Raw genomic sequence first — 26,434 nt, 5'->3', positions numbered from 1 at the left:
GAGCGAAAATAGGAAAAAAAGCTTTAGCCAAATGCAGACATGCCAACATTGGCTTAAAGCTTGTAAGTAGTGATGAATGTTCAGCTTTGCCATGTGAAGGGGGTACCCCTCTGGGACATCATAATCATATAGTGCAATAAAAAATAAACACTCAAAAAATTTTAATTGAAAGCTCATTAAAAACAGCACCATATTGGCACTGGAACCTAGAAGGCTCGGACCACATCACCCCACGAAACAACTTTCCAAGGTCGCAGAGTCCCTAAATAATTCATGAATATTCAATGCACTCCCAACATGCATATGCCCTTGTGGGCCGTATATATGGACATCTTGCAACCCTAGACCCCCATATATCTTGTTTTGTTTTAAGCGTGATTTTACTTGGTTCTGCTAACCCTAAATCAACCCCCCATCCATGCCCGATTTCTTTGCATCAGAGTTTTTTTACGGCACCGACAATGAAACATTCTTTCAGACACGAGTTCCCGCGAGCTCGACCATGCACTATGCAAATGAAGCCGGGTCCAGACCCGCTGCGAAAAACCTGTCCCCTCCACCGTTTTGAAGCACACAAAAACTTGTTTTTAGCGCACAGCATGAGGCGGTTTTGACAGAAAACAGGTTTTTGCACATTTGGGCATCGAGTAGAGCGGCAGGTTTAGACGCAGATTTACAGATTGCCTTCCAATTCGAATACGAATTCATTGTTATCGTAAAGATTGATGCAATTTGAAAAAATAATAATAAAAATAAATAAAACACTGCAAGAAACTCAAAGACCCAATTTTTTTAAAATCCGGTTTCTGTAGTATTTAGCTTCATAATTTATTGCAGATTGGACAATCCGTAGCAGTTGGCAACTCTGAAAATGTTAAAATGCTAATGATTGATGGATGGATGCCTACCTGTTTCATACCTCCTGTACGCATTTTTTACGAAAGTGGCTACTACTTCCTTCGCATTCAAAGATTTTCTTTCACATTTTTTGCAAAAAATGCAACCATAGCTTAAACCCTGCACTGCAGTAGAGCAGGAGTTTATAATCTTGTTTTTATTCATTTATACAATATTGTTGGCCCTTGGGCCTATACAAGAGGATGTGATTGAGAATGGCAAAGATAATGTGGACCAAAAATGAAAGATGACTACTGCTCACAGGCCACCAGACCAACTATTATGCTTGTTTCATTGTGTGGATCAATAATTTTCTATTTACACTTTTTAGAAAAAAAATCAACATAAAGAAACTCCCTCAGTAAGTCCTTAAATGAAGGGTCCTAGAAAAAAATAATAAATCAGGCCTAGTAGCCGATTCAAATTAAAAAAAAAAAATCAATATGATTTTTTTCAAGGGGGAGGGCCTATTTGTTTTTTTGAAACAATAATAATTTTTGATAATCTGAGGTGGTTTTGATTCAACCTCAGATTATTGAGATTACAGTACTCGAGAAATGTTACCTCCAACCAATTCAGCACTGGGCCACAAGTAATAAGACTGCCTGCCAACTGTGAAAACCTCAGCAAATAATCAGTCAACATAGATCGTATTTTTCCCTGGAAACAAAAAAACAACAATAGCATTGCATTAGCAACATTAAAACACTATTATCAACATAAAATTCAACATCAGTGAAAATTGGTATCTATATTTCTGCCAAAAGAATTCCACTGCATTGATGATCTGTGAATGCTGATTTTTTAGATGAATTGCTATATCGAGACCCTATATGCACAAAACGTGGGGGGGTTTTTTTTTTTCTCACTTTATTATTTTTTAACTTCAACTCAAGGGTTATCAGTATTTCATCATTGAGGTAAAGACTGAATTTTCTGAATTTTTTCCCTTTTCAGTACTGACAGTACTTTAGAGTATATCCAACTTTTTATCCCACTTAACATCTCTTACATATATCTTGTTAAGTGTTGGTATTTTATTTATTTATTTAAAATACAAAACTACAGGTTTAAACCCAATTACAGCTGGAAGTAAAAATAAAAATTAGCACAGAATAGAAAAAACGACATGATAAAGTACACAAAAGGCAAATAAAAAGTATTAAAAATTACGCAAAATACAAAAATTTTATACAAAGATATATACACAACGCAATTCGAGCAAAAATCTTCTAAAGTTGGAAACAGACAAATGAAAAATATCCAGATGTTGAGGAAGCACATTATAAAATTGGGAAAATCTGTTTACAGCACAGTAATTACCAATATTAGTATTATATGATTTGATGGCAAATAAACAATTAGATCTTGTATTGTGACACTTAATATTGAAACAGATTTTGTTAAGAATGGGTATGCAATCAATTTGGTTAGTCAACGGTTTCTTGAAAAAAAATAACGAGCAAGTACTCTCTGCGTTTTTGTAAGCTATTGACATTGAAACTGTTTCGTAGATGAGTGGCAGATAGAATATTGTTATAAGGACCATGTTTTTTTGAAATACATATAAATACCTCAGAAAATTGTTTTGAATAATTTCAAGACTCATAATATGGCAAGCGTGAAATGGGTTCCAGATAATTGAAGAATATTCAAGTTTAGATCTTATAAGCGTATTAAAAAGGGATATTAACGTATTACTATCCTTGAAATGTCTCGACATTGTTTTCAGCAAACCAAGTTTTTTATATGACTCAGAGCAAAGATTTTTAATGTGATCAGCAAATTTAAAATTGGTACTATAAATAACGCTTAAATCGGTCGCAGAGGTTCTTCTAAGCAATTGGCTATTATTAATGTGATACGTAAAAAAGATTGGATTCTTTTTGTGAGTGAATGAAAGAACAAAACATTTATCAATATTGAGATTACGTCTATTAAGTAAGCACTATTCGTGAAGTAAAGACAACTCATTTTGTAGGCTATAACATACATCAATATAATCAATACTTTTAAAAATCTTCAAATCATTAGCAAAGAGTAGACAATTTTTGAAAGTGCGGATAGATCATTAATAAAAATGATAAATAACAACGAGCCTAGCACAGATCCCTGAGGGACACCAGAACTAGCAACAAAGGCTGTATAACTAATTTACGATTACTAGATTACAGCACAAGTGTGGGACTATTGGTTTTTTAAATATATATGTTAATTAATAAAATTCAGATGTTTTGGCCCAGTAAAAGTGTTCATGGTAAAACACTGCTTTTACAAAATGTTGTCTAAAAAATGTATTAAACAAATTATGGCTTTCTTTGCGGTAAAATAAAATAATATTCACCATATCTGAATTGGTGTTTAGTTTATTGTAGGCATATAGTGCTGACGAAACTTTCAAGTACTTAATTAAATCATTGTGTACTAAATAATGTTTTGTAATTCTTTGCAGAGGCTTTAATTAGAACTACAAATGACCTACCGAAAAATTTTCTTGATAATTTTTTCATAATGAGGTACTGGAAGGGTTAAAAAATAATATCCACTGCGAGAAAAAACAAGCCCCCCCCCCATTTTATTCTCTCACTGGGTTTCAACGGGTTATATGTGTGCATAATGCAGATATACGAACATTGGCATGAAGCCTCTCAGTAGTGATGAATGTTGTGCTTTGCCCTGGGGGGTACATCCATGGGTCAACATAATCACAGTCCAATAAAAAAATCCCTCAAAATGTCTTTATTTTATATTTCAATTCAATTTTCATTTAAATACAACACCACCTAGGCCCTGGAACCAAGGGGCTTAGGCCAGGTGAGCTGCCTCCCACAGCAATTTTGTGAGTTCGCGGAGTTCCTTACTAGCTCATGAAGATTCAATGTCATACACCCTTGCAGATCGTATAAAGTCTAGCAATGTAAATCTAGCAACCCCAAAGTCACCCCAACACCGTTTTTCATAGCAGAGCACCTACGACAAAACATTCTCTCTGCAACAAGTTCCCCAGGCTCAATCAGGCGCTATCATGCCAATAAACCCAGGTCAAGACTCGCCAAGCTGAACAGTTTAAAAGGCTGCATCTATTCCACATCATGGGAGATTTTGATCACGAAAACAATTTTCTGCATGTTTGGGCATTTAGTGAGGCGGGTGGATCCAAAACCACATTCACCAGAGGGGGGAGGCAACAATTCTAGAGGACAGCTTTTCACATATTCCTTATACTTTTAAAATTTTCCAAGTCCGATATTAGATATTTGTTTAGAGATAGATAGATGACTTTTTCTCAGCTTGAGATATCAAGGAAACAATTATTTTCCGGATATTAGGCTGAGGTGAACTCGGGAAGAAAAGTCATCACATCTCTGCTGGGGCTCGAACCCAGGCTCTCTTGCATAGGTTAACTCGAACCCAGGCCCTCTTGCATAAGTTAACCAATGCAAGAGGGCCTGGGTTCGAGTCACAGCGAAGACATGATGACTTTTCTTTCCGAGTTCACCTCAGCGTAATATTCGGAAAATAACTGTTTCCTTAGATATTTGTTACTCGCCCTTTTGTCATGCTCTGATGTCAGCCTAGATCGCATGCTTGTCATTGTATTCCTCTAACCCTCCAGCGAGTGTGAGTATGTAGGAGATACATGGAGGAAAGAAGAGTGCCTATCCTCTACATATGCGCAGTCCAATGGAAGGCTAAATTTGATCACTAACCCTTTTCCAGTCAGAGAGTTTGTTTTCCTTCTTACATGGGTATTTATCGTCACAGTAAAGATCAACACCAATGCTGTTTCGAAAGAAAAAAGTAAAATACAGCAAGAAACTCAGACCTGATATTTTTCGCTTAGAAAAAGATAATATAAAAATTTGAAGAAAAAACTATTCCCGCAGTATCTCCTATAGCTCCATAGCTGAGTGCTGCCCTCCATAGAAACTAAAAAACTACGAACAATATGTAGCAGTTATCAACTCTGCATAATGTCATTTGTTTCCAATCACAGGTATTAAAAATAAATATTTTAGATTATACAGAAGAAAGTAATTTTAAATTTATTATACATTTTCAAATCAAAATTCTAAATATGCTTACAAATTCTGATCTCTATATAACCATGAATGAACAAACTTTTTGGTCTGCAGACCATTTTACCCATGTTTGTTTTTGCAAGTCAAACACTGGCAAAATTAATTCAAACATGTTCAATTGATGCTGAGGCAATTTGTGCATGCTTATTATTACACAAACTTTGCTGATATATTTGAATTGAATTTCATTAAAAATGAACAAAAAAACAATTCACAACAAGAGAGAGATGGGCTTTCTTTTTTTCAGCCCAATGCATGGCCATAACTGGCCCAGAACAATACCCATGTTCATGTCCAACTACTGGCCATTTTCAGTCTACCTCTATCATTTCAAAATTAGTAAAACAATAAATGCATCTGTAAGTGCAGTGGGAAACGAGATGTACTACATGGTGAACTACTGTACTATAAAAACTGCCACCATGTATTTCAGAGGCTACAATGACTGAAGCCTGATGCTCTGGAAGAAGTAGCGATTCTTGAAAATGTCAACTTAAAACAATGACTCAACCTCTTTGTTGAGTGAATGAAGAACAGAATTAGCATTTACCACACAAAAAATGTGAAACGATGTAGGATCCGAGTAACAGCTTTTATGATGTCCAATTTATGCACATTTCATGTTCGAAAAGTGCTGTCATTTGGCTTCCATATTCAAAGCGAAAGTGGCAAATGCTCGAAGTTTCATGCTTATGTAAGTATGATGTCAAACGCCCGCCTGCTCTATGCAAAGAGACTTTTCAAATGGGAATATGCATGAGCATTGTTACTGTGAGTCCTATGAAAAATATCTAAGTCCTTTCAAGCAAGCTCCAGTATATCTGCTTTAATGTTTGCAATTTCAACTGTGATTACTGTTTTCAAATCATTGACAAGAGCAAAAAATAGGCAAATTTCAAGTTTTATTTTATTGATAAAGTTGTAAAAATAAAAACTTTAGTGTACGAATAAAACTTCAAAAGTTTTGCTTCTGCATGTATAAGAAACATGACGTCACCATCTTATTATTCTATCTTATTTATTTGGTTTTATAAACCCATTTACATAAGAAGTGGAATAACCTATAAATTTTTAATGTCCTTTATTACAGAGTGCAGAAAGTCGGATACATATTAACAGGGTTCTATTGCACTAGGAATTGACCAAAAGATAAAACTCAGGCCAGAACCCGGTACTGAATGAACATTATTTAAAGTGAAAATACACATGAACGTACCTCAGCATTTTCATCATCTACACTCTCTTGAGTGAGATTTGGTAATTCGCGCAGCAGGCTGTACTTTCTGTCATAAACACACCTGTGCAACTGGGTGTCTAAAAAAATGAAGTCGTTGTATGTCCGTCTGACCATCCATTTTCTTCCGTTGCTAACTACCAAGACCAAGAAGCAAAACTTGTCCACTTCATTCTCCTTATTTGCAGATGAGCTTGCAAATGCTGGCATTTTTGTTGACTCTGTCTGTTTGTCACATAATACAACCTGCAATACAAAAAAAAACAGTTATACAATGGCAACTCAAAGGAAAAGCCAATAATTATTTCAATCACATTTTTCAAATGTACTTTCCCCATGTTTAAAACACCAGTTTGTAAAAAAGGAAATGAAACACCCTGATAACAATTGAATCTACTAATTACTAGATACATTACTACCAACTGCTTACTGATATCACATGGGAAAAAAAATCGATATTATCCCCAATAATTTGATGAATTTTAATGTGGTCTTGAATAGAAATTGAATTTAAAAATTAAATTGTTTCCTTTGATTTCCAAATATAATCAAGATTTGGACTCATTTCCTTCTTCAAAGTGGCAAGCAGTGTGCTATTAGATAAGATAACAAACTGAATTGCAAATAATTGTTATACACATTTACATATACATTGAATACACATATCAATGACGTATTCTTGAAACACTGCAGCACATTTCAATAAAATAGAAGAAATTAAAGTCAAATCCAGTGTTTGTTAATTTACCTCAAAAACTATGTAATGTTGTCTGGAGAACTTGAAATTCAGTATTAAGATATAGTTTGAAAATCATTGTATTCAACTCCTAATAGGATAATTTATTAAGAGAATAAGAAAATGAAGCATTTGAATATTGATGCAAGTGATTCTAGTAAGTTAAGGACCAGGAGATAAAGATGCTTTTATAAGACATGTCTGATAGTTTGATTAATACTTTTATGCATGTGTATATACTATATATGTAACCATTCATATAAAACTTATGTATTATTTAATAGCAACACTGTTTCAAAATCAAGCTGATTTAAATTAAAATACCCTAGGCCAAACAGCCTGGAAGCTATAAAAATTTCATTAATAATTTCATTAATAATGAAATTTTTATAGCCCTAGGCACATTTTCAGATCGCAAAAGTAGGCCTGTGGCACATGTTTCACAACCCACGGTTCAGGATGCCATTAAGAATATTTCATGTTTTTATAAAGGGTGGTTGATGACGTAAGCATCTCATTCAACCCCCCACCCCCATTGTCATCAAAAGTCAGCAAATTGGAAACTCCCTCCCGCATCGATGCTGACATAATACTTGAATGACCCTGTGGGGAAAAAAATGTCTAATTTTACAAAATTACTTTTGACCGATAGAAAGCCTAAAACTATATGTGTGTGTGTGAACTATCACATTATTTTAATTTTATTAAGATACAAACTTCAAAAACATGAATTTTTTTTTTTACTCTACATATACTCCTGTATATTATAAAAGGGAGTTTCTTACTGTGAAAACAGTAAAACCTATATCCCGTACCACAGCCACCGGAACCTGGGGGCTGAGGCAATTTGTACCCTCTCCCCAATAAATTTTGGGAGGGGAAGGGCTGAGGCATAGAGGACAAACAACAATTTTTAGCCCCCCTAATATTTTCTTCACCTGTGCTTCTGTCCCACACCACGCCATGTTTGGCATTTTAAAAAGACCTGCAAGCCACTTAGCTACACCACACATGTTAACAAATACCTCTGCAGTGGTCTGGGCCATGGGTTGAAGACCCCTGTCTCAGACAAACCAACGTAGTAATAGATGGGTGCCCATTAGACAAGACGAGATAGCTTTGGACAAGTTTAGTCAATGTTGTTCATGTTGATATGTATGGTGCAATGTTTCAATTTTTACGACTAACCGGTGTGTGTTGGGCCATTCAAATGAACCTGAACAACAATGATTAAAGCTGTCTTTGTCTTGTCTAACCAGTGTGCATTCAGCATAAGAGTTGGAGACCCTGATTTAGATGCTGTTACAGAGTTCATATAGGAATAGTACACCAATGCCAGGTCTCAAAATTTACCAATATCTTAAGCTTAAAGTTTTTTTAAATATTGTAGTGCTCTAATAAAAAAAAGTGTTAAAGAAAAGAAATTCAAAATATTTATGTTCACAGTAAGAAACCAGTACATATTAGGTGTATGTAAAGTATATTCTGAAAATTTAAGAATTCAACAAAAATAGAAGCGAATTGCACCTTTATAAAATGAATTTAAATGAATCTTTGTTAAAAATACAAAATAATGTCAGTGTTGAAGTTCTATTCTATACACATTTAACATTATGAGGGAGATATATGGGCGTTCATCAATCCTCTGTAACCTAAAAAGTTTGTAAGCCTATGCACTGTACTATTTGCACTGTTCTAGACTTATTGATAAGGTAGACAAGAGTGAAAACACTTTTTTTGTTTAAAAATTTAAGAAAACTATATTAAGTCTTTCACAAATTTTTTACTCTAGCAGTTTTTTATACATCGATCAAGTCTTGGACATGAAACAGACTCATAGACTATGGTGAATAGAAATGTAATTGATGCTCAGGTAAAGCTTTATGTCATGAGTTGTGAAAGAGGAAAATGTTTTTTGGTGCATCTTAATTTTTACCAATATGCTTTGCAAAGTTCAAATAATTGCTATAAAAATTGTTTCATTAAATTATTAAATGGATTAAGTGTAATTGGGAGTTAGGATGGTTAACACTACACATGTTCTTATTTTGTAGGTGAATAAAAGGCTGTTTCAAATTGTTTGTTCACAGGACCATGTTTCCAACCATTGACTCTCAATACATCATACTTTCTCTATTACAAATGACATACAGTTTTTTAAAATGTTGTTATTTTTTTCAAAAGTTCTATAAAAAAAGATAAACTTTCACAGAAATCATGCCTGCTAAAATTTCCAATTAGTGAAAGATAGATTCTGCTTTGAGAAGTCATTTACAAAAAAAATCCATATTTTTTAATTTGATATTCATTGAAACATAAAATTTTAAAATTGTAATTTGAAGTGCACTTTTTCAAAGTCAACATTTGCAGAGATAGTCCTGTAGACAAATAATATGAAACAGCCTGAATAGTGCAATCACGGTATATTTTGATATCCTAAAACTTCGCAATGAGTATAAAAAGAAATGAAAAAAAAAAAAGAAAAAGGTAATGAATGCATAAAACGCTTCAGAAAACTTCAAATAGGAGATAAAAGCATAGCAAATCCACACTACCTTAATTGGTCCAAGTTCAACATTTTCATAATGGAAATGAGCACATTCATCCAACTTCGGAAATCTGCTGTTGCCTGATGAGCTTCTGAAATATTTGTAAAGAATAAGCGATCAAAAGTAAAACCAAATTGAAATATTAAAAATAGCATTTAATCCCAATTTCACCATACTTCAGCCATCTCCATATGCATTACATACTAAAGAGCCAATTAAGCTGGAACATGCAACTTCAAGATAATTCTTCATAGCTATCAATGAAACAAAACAATGCATTCTAAAGCTGATCCAATATGCTCCTGGATGCAAAGCAGCGTATAAAATTTCTCCAACCAAGTATATACCAATATATGGTTCATATATATTTTTTGGTGTCCACTTTTCTCACATAAAAATGTCTTTCCCATAAAAATTTTCCCCATTTCTCAATAAAACTTTTTTTGTGATCCTCACATATTCCCAAGACATCTGTATGATCTGTTCAGGAAATTTATTAGTGTTAGTAGACATCCAATGCTCGAACCAGAATTTGAACCTAGACCTGCACAGCCAAAGGCTAGTACGCTAATCACTCAACTGTGAGACGGTAAACTTATTTTTATTCCTTACTATTACGCTGCTCTTTACTTCTTCAAAGATAAAGACTTCTTATCACAACTAATTAATTATATTATGATAACTGCCACAATAAATATAAGTATTCATTTCACAAATTCGTCTTTTTTTTTTTGTAAAATACATTTCAATACACTGGAATTCGTAGTAGCTATCTATTTCCTACTGATCTACAATTTTTTTAGTTTTTTTTCACCCACTGAAAAATTATTCTAGAGATAACATATAGGTTATCATCCTATAACACAAGGAACAAAAAATTTGGAGTAGCAATATGTCTAATACTTTTGAAGCGTGAAATTGTTTTCGACATTGATATACTTATACATATCTAAGGTCTTTAAAGTTCCACTTTGAAATGGCCAAAAACGAAAACTACTGGACAAAATGTTATCAAACTTGGTAATAGTTTACAGGAGGTCATGGGATTGAATTTTCCTTAAAAAAAAAACGCACCACCAGCGAGGACTGGCATTGTATGCAATATTGTTAAATGAAATAAGACATGAAGACATAGGCTTAAAATGTTTTTAATCGTTTCTAAAACATAACTGTTTGTGGGGTTATGCAAAATCGCAATGGCTACATGGCTTTTTGAACTTTTGTTTTGCGAAAAATTGCATTCCAATGACTTCCTGTAAACTATTACCAAGTTTGATAACATTATGTCCAGTAGTTTTTCTTTTATGGCCATTTCAAAGTGAAACTTGAATTATAAAGACCCTGTAGATTATTCATAAGTAAAAAAAATATAATCTGAACAAATTTATTCATTCATAATGGTCAAAAAATACAAGAATGTCACAAATACTGATTGACGATCTTGGAATTGGTTCACACACATTTGGGTGTTTCATACTTGAAAAAAAAGAATATATAAAAGCCGTGTTTGTAGAAGTAAAAACACTTATAAAACATATCTGTACCATGTTGAAATCATGTTGTAAAAAAAAGAAAACACGAAAGATTACAATTTTTCTCTCATTTGAAAAAAAAAAACCCATATAAATTTTTGAGTTAGGTAATGTAATATTGTATTTCTTCTTTTGGCACAAGATTCTTTTTTTTCTTACATTATAAATCATATAACTATTATGATTATGACTGATCATATTGAGAATTTGTTTTATTGTTTGAGGCATCAAAATTAGAAGCACTAACACAGAAAAATGAAAAAAAATCTTGAGTAATAAAAAAAAGTTGAACGTTTCGTTCATACATTGCCTCAAATTAATAGGATCTAAATTCAGCCAGAAGACATACACACTCACGCATACTGTATATATCATTACCCTAGTTCCAGCTCTAAATGACGATAATAGGTCTGAAAAATAAGTAGAATTTCTAGAACATGAATAAATGAATGAAAATCAAACATTACCTAATTAGATGTTTGATCTTAACGTTCGGTGGAGCCATTGGTGTAAGCAACGATCACGTTTGGAACCTTTCATCCAATATTTACCCAGATTTGATTTACCTAAACATATGAAGAACAAGAATATATTTTAAAAAATATTTGTAATATGTGAAAATTAAACTAAGTAAATATGTACTATTTTTTTAAGCAAAATGATATGAAAAAAAAATTCCCTTAAAAAAGCAAAAAAAAAAAAAAAATTGAATCATCTCTATTTAAAAAATATATATGATTCATTGTTACTAGCAAATAGAAATAACTGTCTTCCTATTCTATTCCTACCAAGGTGTTAAATCTAACACCTACTAAAATAATATAGGAAAAAATATTTTTTAACCTACATTTGAGGTATGATAAACTACCCAGGAAATCAAAGTTCATTAGCCTTTCATATATGTTTACTTTTAACAAAAAAAAAATCATTAAATTGTTTCAGCTATCCTTTACATGTTTGCAAGCTGAGAAATCGCATCATGGTAAGTTTGATAAATTTCCCTACGTTTATCACTTTTTACCTTGCAATCTTGATTAAGCACAATATATCTGCAAATGATGTTGATAAATCTGATAATTATGTAAGAAATCACATAAAAATATCACTTTAATTATACACACACTCAACAATTTTGCCCATACATAATACATGCATCACATGTATTTTTCCATAAAAATTAAATTCCAATAAGTTTAAACAAGTTAGAAACTAAAAAACGTTTGTCAGCCTTGATAATATGTTAGCTTTCTTCACATATGTCAACATGTGCAAACATAGCCAACATTATCGATTGAGCTCATCATTCTGGACTAAATTTTATGCATTATGTCCAGTAAATTTAAGTAATTCATTAATGCTTTATCATATTTACCAACATGAGTTGAGTATTATACATATAATCACAGGTAAATATGATAAATTCGCTATACACGTATATCAGGATAGTCATTTTCCCCTTTAAAATATTTAAACTTCTGAAATCACATACATAGAATTATTCTCATTTTAATCATAGGGAAACAAACTGCTTTCACATCTCTTGCTTACCACTTTTTCATATGCATGATTAAAACTGGTGTGCCACCACTTTAGTGTATACTGATTGAAGTCCCCAGACATCTTATATATAAATGTGAAAGTATGTATGTATGTATGTATGTATGTATGTATGCTCTTTATACAAATCTACAGTTTTAGACCGATCGTCGCCAGATTTTGCATATATACCAAACAGGTCCGGGATTGAACCGTAGGCTACTTTAAAAGTTCGTCAGAGCTGGGCAAATGCCCGAAATGGGCAAAAAACTGTCGGGCAACAATGGTTTTGGGGTCTCAACAATCACTTTCGGAACGTTTACTTTGGTTACCGTGGTTTCCAACAATGTGTTTCAGACGGGAATATGCGCCTTTACAATGGTTTGCCACACCTTTAATTCTGTTATTATAACAGTTTATTCCTTTATAACGGTTTGTAACTTTTCCAATCCTACCAGTAATTGAAGAAAACCCGGGAAGAGTGCCAGGTATTTTTGCTTGCCTGTATACAGGGTGTCCTGTAAGTGCTGATGCGGCCTTTATCTCATCAACCGCCCATCGTATAGGTATAGTTTCAATTTAAATAAAAAGGCGTGAATAATATTCGCTGCACAAGCTGGACGTATGACGTCGCTGACAAAACTGGGAATAAAAATGTTCAACGCCAACTGATGAACTCAATGCTTGCTTCAAATCATCAGCACGCTGGCACGAAGTTAAAAAATTATCATTATCCACCAACATGCGAGTTCAACTGCAAAATGACTCAGCACTGCTATAATTTTCACATCAGTTGACCAACCAGTAGACCCAAGCACTGGACCGATTACGTTCCCAAATGGATTTTGCCAGTTGTTAAACTCAGTTCAAGAACTTGCAGACAGTCTTCCCAAACATTCAACAAAATGACCAAAACCATGAGTGGCTTTCTGAGAGCGATTCTGGCACCGAAAAATGGCAGTGTGAACAAGATCAACGAAAATCCTAAAAATTATTCCAGGAGACTCCACATCTTACAAATCGGTTGACACTGTCACAGACATTTAGTTCTGTATCCTGCAGAATTTCTGAACTCCTTTGGATATTCCGGGTGTGCCACCACACAATTTGACCCTCAAAGTCGGAGCACCTATAATGCTTTTAAGAAATTTGGAGACACAGAGACTCCGCAATGGCAACAGACTCTGCGTGAAGAAATTGCACAATTGCATCATTGAAGCAACGATTCTAACTGGATGTGCCAAAGGAAAAGACGTCTTCATTCCACGTATCCCAATTATCACCGAAGAAATGCCATTCAATTTCAAGCGATTACAGTTCCCGATTCGTTTAGCTTTTGCCATGACAATCAACAACGCGCAAGGCCAGTCGTTACCAGTGGCAGGTATCAACCTACTTGAGCCCTGTTTTTCACACGGACACCTTTTCGTCACCTGTTCGCGTGTTTTTAATCACAAAAATTTGTACATCTACACACCAAATAGATGGGAAAAGAAAAAATATTGTGTATTCACAAGCGATTGCCTGAAGATTTTAATTAAAATATTTAAAAATAAAAGTAATTTTTTCTTACTTGATGCAGAAATTTTTTTGATTAAGAAATAATTAATAAGCTATTCGTATATAAATTTTTTACGGGGCGGGCAACGTCGCCGGGTATCAGCTAGTTCAAATATAAATGTAGATATCTCATTACATTCCCAATGCATCAATTAACCAATCAAATTAGAGGTTTTTCTTTTAACATAGAAGTAACTCTCAGTTACACTCACTTGCAAAGGTTTTTAACAGCTGGCTGATGCGAAGATTTTGGAAAGATAGAGAAAATTCAATTGTCAATTGCCCCTGCAGGGAATTGAACCCATGTCCTTTAACTTTCTAGGTGAACACCCCCTACACCACTAGACTACACAGGCAAGGACGTGGGTTCAATTCTCCACAGGGGCAGTTGAATTTTCTCTTTTTCCAAAATATATCTTCGCATCAGCCAGCTGTTAAAACTTTTGTATGGATACCAGAGAGTGATATCATCCTCGGATACACTCACTTGCTTTGCGGCTATGCGTGTGTAAGGATTCCCGAAAAATCTTATGAAGAAACTTGATAAATGATTAAACTTCTTTTTTTTTTTTCAATATAGAAATTAAAGCATTTTTGGTATAAGAGGGCCGACCAAGGAATTCAAATTGCGGATGTGCGAGCAGCTGAACAAGGTAAACCTTTACAACAACTATCAACAAGGTTGCTTCACTTTATTTCAAATTTGGTCCGATATTCATTCTTTAGAGATGCAGTATTATATGATATAATTTTATACTCAATTGGAGTATAAATATAAAAATTCAGAGAAATCTCCAATCAAAAAAAAAAAAAAAAAAGACTTGCATAGTTTTTGTGATTCACTATAATTCCGTATTGTATGGTAGAGAAATCCATAGAAACTAATAACAGACATTCTGTATGGCAAAAAGTATCTACATGTAAATAAATAAAATTTATCAAACTTATCAAAAATTGGTAAAAAGTGATAATTCTAATGATTGGATTCACTTTTTACTGTAAAATAACATAGGCCTAGGTATTATTCATTTCAATTATATGTACAGTTGCGCATAGAAGCCGGCATAGACCTACATGTAGAGAAATTCACGGTATTCATGATGTTTTGAGATTAAAAGTAAAACATCCTCTCTTCATACAAGTCAAACATATTGATTTGTTGTTTATGGGAAATTCATCAGCAATTTAGGATTTTTCCCAAACTAATTCAGAACTACCACTGAAACTTAGAAACAAGAACATTGGGTGTGGAGAATGTACAACTCTGACAGTGTTTTAATAAAAGAATATTGTTCTTGAAGATTGTTAAACAATTCAACATGAGAAAAAGCATTTGAATAAACAAGTCATAACTACTCATTTTATGAACTGATCAAAACATTTAGGTTCTATCAAACAAACAGGTTATAATGAATAGTGAACATATTATATATCTAATCTGCCAATCAGGGTTGGCAGGTTTTTGACACATGGCAGTTTTTGACGGTTTAAACCGCAGTTTAAACTGTCACGTCAAAAACCTCAAATATTTCGATATAAAAATTCCCATTAGAAATGCACACGTTAAGTGCATGTAATGTTTAAAGTGACTATGTTATACAAAGAATATTTAATATGATTCTAAAATAATTTTCTAATAAAATTTTTTTAATAAAATAATTTCTTTCTAATAATTTAATTAATTCTATAATAATTTAATCTCGACAGAATTACTTTGGACAATATATGTTTTTTTTTCTTATAAAATTTGAATAAAGCATAACATGAACATTGAAGGAAAAACTGTGGAAAAATTTTACATTCTTTGATTAAAGATGATTCTTGACCTTCCAAAATTTCTTCAACTGCTTATATATGTTTGCATTGATATAAACCGCCTGCTGTCCTCTTTTTACAACAGATAAGTGTTTAAAAAAGTTTATTACATCATGTATGTAATGTTGATTTCTGTTATTAAATTATCTAGATAACCACTGATACTTAAAACGATACTTTTATTGCGCATAGCATTGAAATATATCTAGCGATCAAAATACTAAATTGTAGGACTAAAATGTCATTTAATTTGGCAATGCTAGCTTCTATGTCAAACTTAGTTATTCTTACTTTTGCACTATGATATGGTACATTTACTAGCATTTATAATGCAATGGTTTTCCAATTGAAGCTGTATTCAAAAGTGCTAAACAAATGCTTTGGGTATCAAGTCTTGTCAGCTCTGCTTTGGTTGAAAATACTCTTTAAAGCTCTGTGAATTTATACACCCTGATCTAAGAAATTTTTAGGTGAAAATAAATTAGTTTAATTAGTGCATTAACAGATGCTGTGTGAGAATTTTTATACGGAATAAAGTTTTGAGCGGATCAGAAAATGTAAAATACCAAAATAGATATTTTTCCTCGGTAATTATCATTCTGAATATAAAACCCTTTAATCTAAATAAAAGTAAGTGTTTTGTTATTTAACATATCTATCAAGTTAACAAAAACTATTTGACATCATTGACAGTAAGATTTTGATAGTTTTAATAGCGAGTTAGTTTCTGGGATCAAAAACCTAACCCTGATAACCTATCATACATATTTTGAATAAGCAGCTCTATTCCACTTAGCAAATTGAACACAGGTAATGAGTAGCTTAGATAAATAAACCATAAAATTATATTTTATATGTTCTAGGCTCTTATGTTGAAGAATTGAAAATTGCAAATTATAATTAATATTTTGTTTTAATTATTGTAATAAATTAATGTTTAAAAATAAAACATTGTAATATGCAAAAAAAGTATGTTTTTTATCATGTTGTATACCTATTGTGTTCAAAACATTATCAAAATGCATTCATTTAGGTTTTTGACAGTTTTTGACCATTTAAACCAGTTTTTGACATCAAAAACCCAACCCTCCAGCCAATAAGTCATATTTCTTCATTCTCAGCATCTTCACGAGTTTAACAAACATATTACTCTGTATAAACTTAACTATTTTCCTTCCAACTGAATTTTGTTTTGGTTTTATTGTTTAGGCCAGGCATCTTCAACCACTGTGCTCCCTGAAGCAACCAGAGTGCTTGATGCTTGTGTCAAATTTTGTGCTTGCGAACACTTGACTTCCTGATTAAAAACTTTATATAAACTACATTCTAGGATTAGAATCATACTGATTTTTCATGCAGTTGTACGTCAAACTTGCAATTAGGGTGGTCTTCTTTGGATGATGGGTACAAGCAGTGCTCACGACTAGAAAAAGGAAGAAGATCTCTGGTTTAGGCTTTTGTGATAAATTTTTAATCACTGTGTAAAAAAGGATTGGTAAATCCTAAGTGCCAATTCACCGGGGTGACCAGAAAATCGATATTCAGTCTGAAATGTTTGATATGTGATTGCTAAATTTGAGACTAAGGTTGTCTCAAAATTCTCAGATTCCATGATGGAGCATCCTCCCAACATGAGAAGAGGTGTCATTATGTACTAAAGAAATGACAACAAACATCATTTAATACTAATTTTCTTGAGGGGAAAAAGACCATACTGGGTTCCTAATAAATTTGGCTGGCACTTAAATTGTTTTTCGATTTGCCACATTCTAGTCTAAAATATGATTAGCAGTCATTTTAATATGATAAGTTTTAAAGCGTATCAACACCTTCCAAAATATTGCATGACCACAATAATTCCTTATCAAGTGGTCGATATAAATAAGAAATGCTAGTTTTAAACTAGCGAAACACAAGCTGTAGGCCAGTGATTCTCAAACTTTTGTCACCAGCAGCTCCCTTACCCAATTTATGGTTCATCTACAAAAGTTCCCCAAAATAGTTTGGTGGATATTTTCCCCTATAAAAGAACCACTTCAAAGCATAAAGGGCCACAAAAATCACTATTTCCAGCTCACCACGACGCCCCAAACAAAGATTGGAGACGTCCCTTGAATGCCTAGGAGTTGTGACACAGTTTGAGACACTGCTGTAGGATGATTTTTTTTTTCTGGGGAGGGGGTAAGGAAAACTACGTAATTTTATATGTCAATATATACAGGGCCAGTTTCATAACTGAGATTTTTATCAGGGGAAAAAACATGATTTTATCAGCACCCCCTTCTCTCCTGTAAAAGTCTTATTTTTATAAGAGCTATTTTTGGTTCATTCTAAAATTTGCGGCTACCTCAAAATTGTCACCTGAGGCACAATGTTTATTTCCCCTCATCCCCACAAGTTCTGGCCCTTGGTAGTACAGTATGCTTAATCCTGCGACTTAATTATTAGCTATAGCAATCATTGTCTCATTTTTTGCATGTTTGTGTGACAATCTTTTATATAAATAATAATATAAATTAAAAGTTCCATCTTCCAAGGTGGGCACACATCAACTTTAAATTTCATGAAACTTCTGCTTTTGCCAAAAATTTTGGATGCACGTGAGAAAATTCATTTTTTGCAGTTTCCATAATAAATTGCTTATAATTAAATAAAAATAACAGGTGACATTCCAGTACTGCATCCTCTCATTAATCAATACCTCAGCGAAAATCACTGATCTAAATGGCATCAAGGAATTTCATATTTTGCTGAGCATTTAACATAGGTAGCTAGATCATTTTGAAAATAATCTGCGAGTAAAACAAAAAAATAGAGATTACTTAATTACTGAAATTAAACAATCTTCTACATTCTAGCTTTTTTTAATCTACACTAACCACAGCAGGGACTATCAAGGGGGGAATATAACCTCATAAAATAGGCACCCTAAGGATGTTTTAAATGCTGTAATAACTTTCCCACATAACCTCAAATTACTAGTAGGAAGTGTAATGTAGTAGTGGCATAGCGGACAGAGGAAGGGAAAGAGAAAAGGGGCAAACTCATTTGAGCTGGTAAAGAGAGACATAATTAACACACCCGCAGGGGCCCCCCAAAGAGAAACAGGGGGCCCCTGCAGGCACCGGGCATCCATTAATATACAAACACATTCAGTCACTCATAACCAGTCCCTGCCTAGGAACGTGAAAAGATTAAAACAAGAAACAAAAGTAAATAAAAAAAATCATTCCTCCGGTCTTCTTTTTGGGAAACATTCAGAAAAACCGGCCTTGACTGGGTATTGGGTTTCATCGCGCCACGGGATGAATGGGTGCAATGACGGGGGGGGAGATAGAGTTGGTGCTGCTTGTGTTGCGTCATAATGACAATTTTATTTTTTCACCCCAAGGGAAGGTTTAGTTGGTCATGCGGGGAAAGGCATAGCGAATAGCAATGGATGAAAAAACGACACTAGCCACATAGCCTTCACGCCTCCCTTGATTGAAGGTGAATACAGAGACAAACAGTTGACAGGGAACATAAAACTGCTGCAAGTTTGATTATGATGACGACGAGGGTCGTGCGCAACATTTCGGCCAGACATAGGAAGAAAAAACGTCGCGGGGGTGGTGGAAGAGAATTCATCGAAGACGACGCCACAGACATTTAAAAAGAGGATTGAAGCCAATAAAAAAAAGGAAGACCATCTCCTCCATTAAAAGGAGAGATAAAAAGCTCAGTATATATATTTTTTTCCACCATTCATTAGAATTGAACATTCACTTCCCCTTCTCCGCATTCCCAGCGCGTTTTTCGCATTATTTCGTAATTCCTCCGGGGCTGTGAACGTCGGCTGCACTCTGTAAATACGAAAGTGTTTTCGAATGTAAAAATGTTTTATTCTTTACACACAGTCGAGTCACATAATTGTGACCACCACCTATTTTTGACATCAATTGGGTGTAGCTAGAGAAACAGAGGAGGAATCGCGATCGCGTTTGGTGGATAAGGTGACATGCCATTATTCTGAAAATGCATCGGTTGTTACTGTCACAAGTTAAGCAAGTAATTTATTAGATTTAAAAAAAAAAAGAGGGGGGGGGGGAAGATTGTCTTTTCAGCATCTTATTGTGTCACTTACAAATCAACCTGCCGCCCAGACTAATTACTACTTAACCGTACATATACCTCGTTCACATTCCGCTACGAAATTTCAAACGAGTATATGCCGGAACGTGTTCTGTGCGCGTTTTTATCCGTGGCCTTAACGTATTTATATTATAAGAGTTGGGCTTGTTTGTATGCTGCTGGTGCTGCCATCTGTCTTCCATGTTATTAAGTAAAGATGGTATAAATGCTTGAATTTTCATATTATGTAGGTATCATAATGTAGGTCTGCCTGCTCTCTTTGCGAAGAAACTTTTTGTCACCCAGGCTGCACAATTTATATATATTTTTTCTGGATATGAGCTAAACAAACTAACCTTATCTCCATAATTTTGTTGGGAAGAACCTTCGAAAATTAACGTTATAGGCACGTTGAAGGTTACAACAAAAGCTACTTTTCAAAGTACCGTGTACAATTTTGTAACTGTGTAAATAAGTTACAGTATATTTTATATATAAGTGCCCGAGTGGCATGGTGGTAAGATGTTCGTCTACCATCGTGAAGGTTGTTGTCAGGGTCCCGGGTTCGAACCCAAGGAAGGATATAGATAAGATATTTTCCCTAAGGAACTCGAGGCGATCACCGATAGACAGCGCCTTCGCCTCCAACCCATCTCACTAATGGCAGTATATATCGATATGGCCAGAGTTGGTGTTTGGTGAAGTAGTAGTATATTTTATATAACTTTATACTTCTTTCATTAGATCGTTTTATTGGTATTAATCGTTACTATACAGTAATTAAAAATAATTTTTGCATCAACGTAATTTCCACCCCATCTAAGGCTTCATTTATTGCACATGTCAAAATTCTGAAAGGTTAGGTCCACATTAGATCGAATAATCGGGTCCTACTGTGTTTTTAAAATTAATGAGCAACGAGTAATTTATAGAGATGTAGGTGACATGACCTATAGATGACTCATCCTCTTCACACCTGAGCCAAAACTGACTTAAAACAATTTTTTTGATTGATTTGTATTTATTCATTGTATTTCAAAATGTTCTTTAAAAAAATTAAATAATTAATTTGGGTCAATATTTTTACTAGGACCCAATGAGTTAGGTACAAATATGTGTACTTCAGGTCTTGACTTGAAAGAGGAATTCATTAAAAACCGTTAAAACTGTTATGATTCCACTGAGGTATACATGTGTACCTCTGTATCAGAGGATATAGATGTGTGCAGGGGCAAAAACCCTTTTTTTCTACAAAAACGCAAAAAACAGCTCCTTCTATAACATAAAATTTCATTATTATTTTTCAACATTGTCTTATTAATATTATGTCCACTCGATAGGCTGTATTATTCAATGATGGTCACGATAAAAGGATTCGGAGCAAAAAAAAAAAAAAAATTAAACTAGTAAATATATTTCTAGACCTACATATCCAAAAAAGAAAAAAAAAAAAAAAATCACACCACCAGCTTTTTTAACCCAATTAGACCGGAACCGAGAGCTTCAAGAAGCTCGGATCCAAGCCTTAACTGAAACTGAGACTAAAAAAACCAGAGAAGCTGTTCACTAAGAAAAATACTGATTCACTCACTGAATTTTTTTTCAAAACAAAACTCAATTTTTAATTACAGTGATACCTCGGCTAACGAAGGTAATTTGTTCCGGAATCACAATCATAAGCCGAAACGCGGTTTCTCACAAGTTTCTTTGCGAAATGATTTAATTAGTTCTACGTGCTGCCCTAAATTTAAAGATAAGTTTTATAAAACATTCAAAAAGTGTTGCAAAAAAGACAAAAACTGGATCGATGGCTGAAACTAACTGAAGGCAATATTGGATACATGAGAATTTAAAAGTAAGAGAGAGACCGTGTGTGTTTGTGAAAATCTTCTAAATTTACATTATACACAATCCAGTCGGGTTCCTTGGTGTCTATTTATGTGATGGCGTCAAATCCATTCTCTGTCTCCCACATGCAGATGGGAAAGACAACTCCAAGCATGTACAGACAGTTCAGTTTTGCTCTAAAGGAAAGTGTATCCAGACAGTGCAATTTTTGATGTCAAGAATTAGCGCGAGCATTTGGAGCTTTCAAGTCCACGCATCCTTTTTTCAATGCATTTTCTCTTACCTTAATCTGTCAGTTACATGATGATATTAAAAAACGATAAGTCAAAGAATCGGAAACATGTCTGGAAAGTGATTCCGAGGCGGACATATAAATTAATCGAGATCAAGTGACAATAAATTTGTCCGAAATTTTAGCTCGAAACGCGGCTGTGTTATGTGAGCGCGTGCATCCATGTCAAAAAAAAATGTTCGTTACTCGAATCCGTAGTCGTCAGCCGAAGAAGAAATATCGAAAATATAAATCTTAGAAGAGAAATTCGTAGCCGAGGTAACCATTGTACTGCATTGCGAATATTTACATCGTTTTCACCTCTCCTCACAACAATCCATATTCACACATTTCGCTCAAGCTCAAGATTATAGGTATGCCTTGCACACAGAGAGGAACACCCAATCATTTTTCTTTCTCGTCTTTCCAAAGGTCATCATTTAAAATGTGTTCGGAGATATCAAGACAAGAAATCATAATGGCAAAAACAAATAATAAAAACACAATGATTTCCTTTGTGTCGTTGCACCTCCGAAATTTCATCACTTCGTAACTTTAGTCAGTAGAAAAAGAAAAAAAAAATCTTTCGGCACTTTTCGTGAGTCACACGCACGAGACACGGGCTCACTGAACTGAGTCGGAAATGATCGCAGTTCATTCAAAAGACTAGTCGCTTGCTTCCTACGAGAGAATAAAAAAAAAAAAAAACACGGTGTCACTGGGAGAAGAAATGCTCATGTGAGAGAAATAACGTTACTTTTCTCTTCCCTCGGGCTCATTGTTTCTCACTAATAGCGGGCGGAACATTACGCAATGTATGTTTCCGGCGATGTAATAAAAAAAACACATTTTTTTCTTCTTTTCATACCCGCTTTCTGGAAATGATTCAACATCCACGAGTTTTTCCACTCACTCCGTTAACGAGCTCTAACGTCAAGACAGGAAAAAAAAAAAAAGTAATAATAATAGAGAGCCAACTTAGAAAAGGGACAATATTATTTTCAAGACTAAGAAAGAAAAAAGAATTCTCGTTTTTCTTGGAATCTTTGGGATTCCGAACTCAATAAAACTGACCCAGTCACGTACTTATAAAAAAAAAAACCATGCTAATTTTTCATGGATCTGGAACAAAAAGCATATTTCCCTTTCAGAATTCGGCCAAGTTCACCGAAAACCACAGACCAATTTTTTTTACTCTTAAAATTGGAAGATTTCATAGAAAAAAAAAAAAAAAGAGAGAAAAATTGTTTACTTGCAGATGAATATCAGCACCTGAAACTTGCTACGAATGTTAATATGGACGGATTTTCATTCCAGCGAATATAATGACATGATCATAATCAGATTTCCTAAACCTGTACAATAGAGTTCAGAGTCATTGCCCACTCGCACGCGATTCACATATTCGTATCGAATTTTGTGGTATTTTCCTTTCGAATTTTGGAACGCTTTGAGGAGGGAGGGGGAGTCGATGCTCTCTCTGTGTATTACGTTAGCCGATACGCGACATAGTAATTGAAAACCGAAGAGCAATATCAATTGAATATAATATGTCCACGGGACTGGATTCAAGGGATCTCGCTAAGCCTTTGTTTATTTCGTACACGAGCCAACGAAGAACGAGAATCAGAGCATTTCTTTTATTGTATATCCGGTTAGTTGATCGATTCAATCGCTTCCATGTGAATCGTGGGATTAACTGGAAAGGATTATTGATGGTGACTCGAGGAAACTTTTTGCCGATACTTTAGTCTCGTTGATTAATTATACTTCGTTTCATGTTTATTTATTGCTATGAGGCTGAGGTATTTACGAGGCGAATCGATCATATATACAACACTGACAGGGTTGTCTTACCATGGATTCATTGCTTGTCGGAACTGCTTCGTCATGGCATTTTAGCGGTTTATACGCAAGTGAATATTCATATAACTATAAAACAGCGGTTTAGAAACTGCGCTCCGCGAGAAAACCGAACACTTTAGGGCAAGGGTGCTCAACGTTTTGAGAGTGCGGGCACTTGGGGAAGGGGGGGGGGGGGTTGAAAATGTGTCGACGAGTCACTAAAGTGATCTGGAACAGCGCCCCAAGCCAGTTAAGTGATGTGGAACTGCACCGCGGATCACTCAAGTGATCTGGTAATGTTCCACTTAGTTCATTTTTACAAATTCAGGTTTGAGGTCGCGGGCCATATCAGATGATCCCGAGGACCACATTTGGCCTGAAGGACATGGGTGGAACACGTATGCTTTGGGGCATAGTCTCCCAAACTTTTTGTTCCATCGGCTACTTCATCAAATTTTTTTTCCTCTCATTGCCCCCCAACTCACTGTAAACCCATAGGATCCTATGTTAAATCAGTAGGTTCTATCGCCCCCTTGGACCATTCCATCGCCCACTTTGGGAAACACTGCTTTAGGGTGTTTAGGTTGCACAGTAAAATCTCGGTTTAACGTCATACACGTTTAATGTTATCACTTAACGTCAGTTTTTTAATGTCCCTATCAGCATAAATAGTAGGTTGATCTTGTCATCAAGTGTCATACAGCTCTCTTATATCTTTATATATATCATGTCATTTTCATTCCTTCTCCAGCGGTGACGTTATAACGAGGTATGATTGTATAAATGCTAGGTGAACAGTAGCACTCCGTATCCGAAACTGTTTGAAAACGGTTGGTATAAAGTTTTTTTTTTTTTTGTTCCATGCCACTCTTTGGATTATACTGTATTTTCCTCTTGTGGCTCCCGTCTCAATCAGGAACCACATATCTAGGCTCGAGACCTTTTCTACATTGAAATTGATTTCTAAGAAAATTAATAGTATACAAAAATTTATTTACCCTTACCACACCACATACAAGTATGATCTTCAGACCCCCTCCAACGTCTAGAGTTCCGTAGGCTCCCTCTTGTCCCTTGCGGCAGATCTACTGGATTATGAAAGTAGTCCCACCCTTTTCCGACTATATTTTGGTTAAATGCATGATTTATTTCTTGAGGATTTATTACTTCAAAATTGAATTTTTTCCCGCTGTTATCTGTGTAGCACCCTTACAGCTATCATGACTCCCCCTTTAGTTTAATGTTCATCCGCAGTCCTTCCAGAATAGCCCTGGGCAGTGGCGGGGGGGAGGCACAGATTAAGAATCATTGATTAATTCTTATTTTTATGCAACTGCGAAAAACGAAGAAATTGGAAGCCAAATTGAAAAAAAAAAATTAGTATAAAATTTGTGAAGCAGCACGTGAATGAAATTAATGAAAGAAAAGAAACAAAATAAAAAACAAAAGGAGTAAAAAAAATCCATAACATTTTTCATTCATGCGTTCAGTTGCCTTTTTCTACAAGTACAGTGACCGTAAAATCAACCTTCCCCAATATTAGAAATCGTAAATGGTCTTGACATACGGCCACTCAATCAGTTTATCTGCCCCCCCCCCCACCCCTCCCGGGCAAAAGCGAAATTCTTCCTCTAGTGCTGTATGTCCATAAATGCTGCCTCTTTTTGGTAGAAAGTGCTGGCGCGTACATAAAATGGAAGCCGGTTTTACACTTCAATTATTAGCTCTGAAGAGCTTAACATTGTTTAATCAACATTTTTCAAATGTGCATAACGAGAACATTATACCGCGTATTTTGACTTCAGCAAAACTTCCATTAACAATATCTGCACACAATAACCAAATTTTCTCAAACTAGTCAAACCTCGTTAGCGGGTCACCGGGATACCGAATCACTTTTGGGAAAATCTGATTGCATTCTACTGCGCTTAAGGAGTCAATTTTTTGAAAGCAATCTTTAAAAAATTTTCATTGAAATCGGACATTTTTCTTACGAGAAGTTCGTCATTTATTGGCGGTTTTCCCGCAATACTTTGTGTTATGCGCATGAGTTCACCAATTGGGAGGGAGTGTAGCGAGGCCATGGCGTTTATCGGGTCACTCCGCTTACGAGTGTCATATTTTTGCCTTCCCAAGAGTGACCCCTTAATGAAGTTTGTATTTCTATATTTCAGGTTCCGAACGATTAATATAAATAAAAAGAGGATAACGTAAAAAATCTAGCGACCCGAGAAAACTGAAACCTTTGAGCCTTGATTGAAAGTGGGGGGAATAAAAGCCTGAAGAAAACAAAGCAGGAGCGATCTTATAACAAGAGCGACAGATAGACCAAAAGAAATGTGCTTCTGGTAAAAGACGGCCTTCGGTACGCTCTACTTCCGTTCATTCTCAAAAGAGAGAGAGAAAAGAGAGACAGAGC

The 26,434-nt window shown here is 34.7% G+C and overlaps 1 protein-coding gene across 4 annotated transcripts in view; it reads right to left on the bottom strand.

The window, feature by feature from the left end:
• Nucleotides 1–26,434, bottom strand: part of LOC149083691 (uncharacterized) — a 112,198-nt gene that overhangs the window by 57,516 nt on the left and 28,248 nt on the right. For all 4 annotated transcript variants that reach the window (XM_089234180.1, XM_089234181.1, XM_089234182.1 and 1 more), the window contains exons 2-5: nucleotides 11,498–11,596; nucleotides 9,505–9,589; nucleotides 6,196–6,459; nucleotides 1,462–1,557 (exon numbers count right to left, since the gene is read on the bottom strand). In XM_089234180.1, the coding sequence (XP_089090306.1) occupies nucleotides 1,462–1,557; nucleotides 6,196–6,459; nucleotides 9,505–9,589; nucleotides 11,498–11,535 (483 nt within the window). In that variant the 5' untranslated portion in view covers nucleotides 11,536–11,596. The remainder of the gene's footprint in view (nucleotides 1–1,461; nucleotides 1,558–6,195; nucleotides 6,460–9,504; nucleotides 9,590–11,497; nucleotides 11,597–26,434) is intronic.

This window comes from Pholcus phalangioides, unplaced genomic scaffold, assembly GCF_987345545.1.
Source record: "Pholcus phalangioides strain wild (caught in Gottingen) unplaced genomic scaffold, Ppha-v1.0 ptg000008l_1, whole genome shotgun sequence".
NCBI lineage: Eukaryota > Metazoa > Arthropoda > Arachnida > Araneae > Pholcidae > Pholcus > Pholcus phalangioides.
Note: the sequence above shows the minus strand (reverse complement) of the source record. Positions and strands in the feature narration are given on the sequence as shown.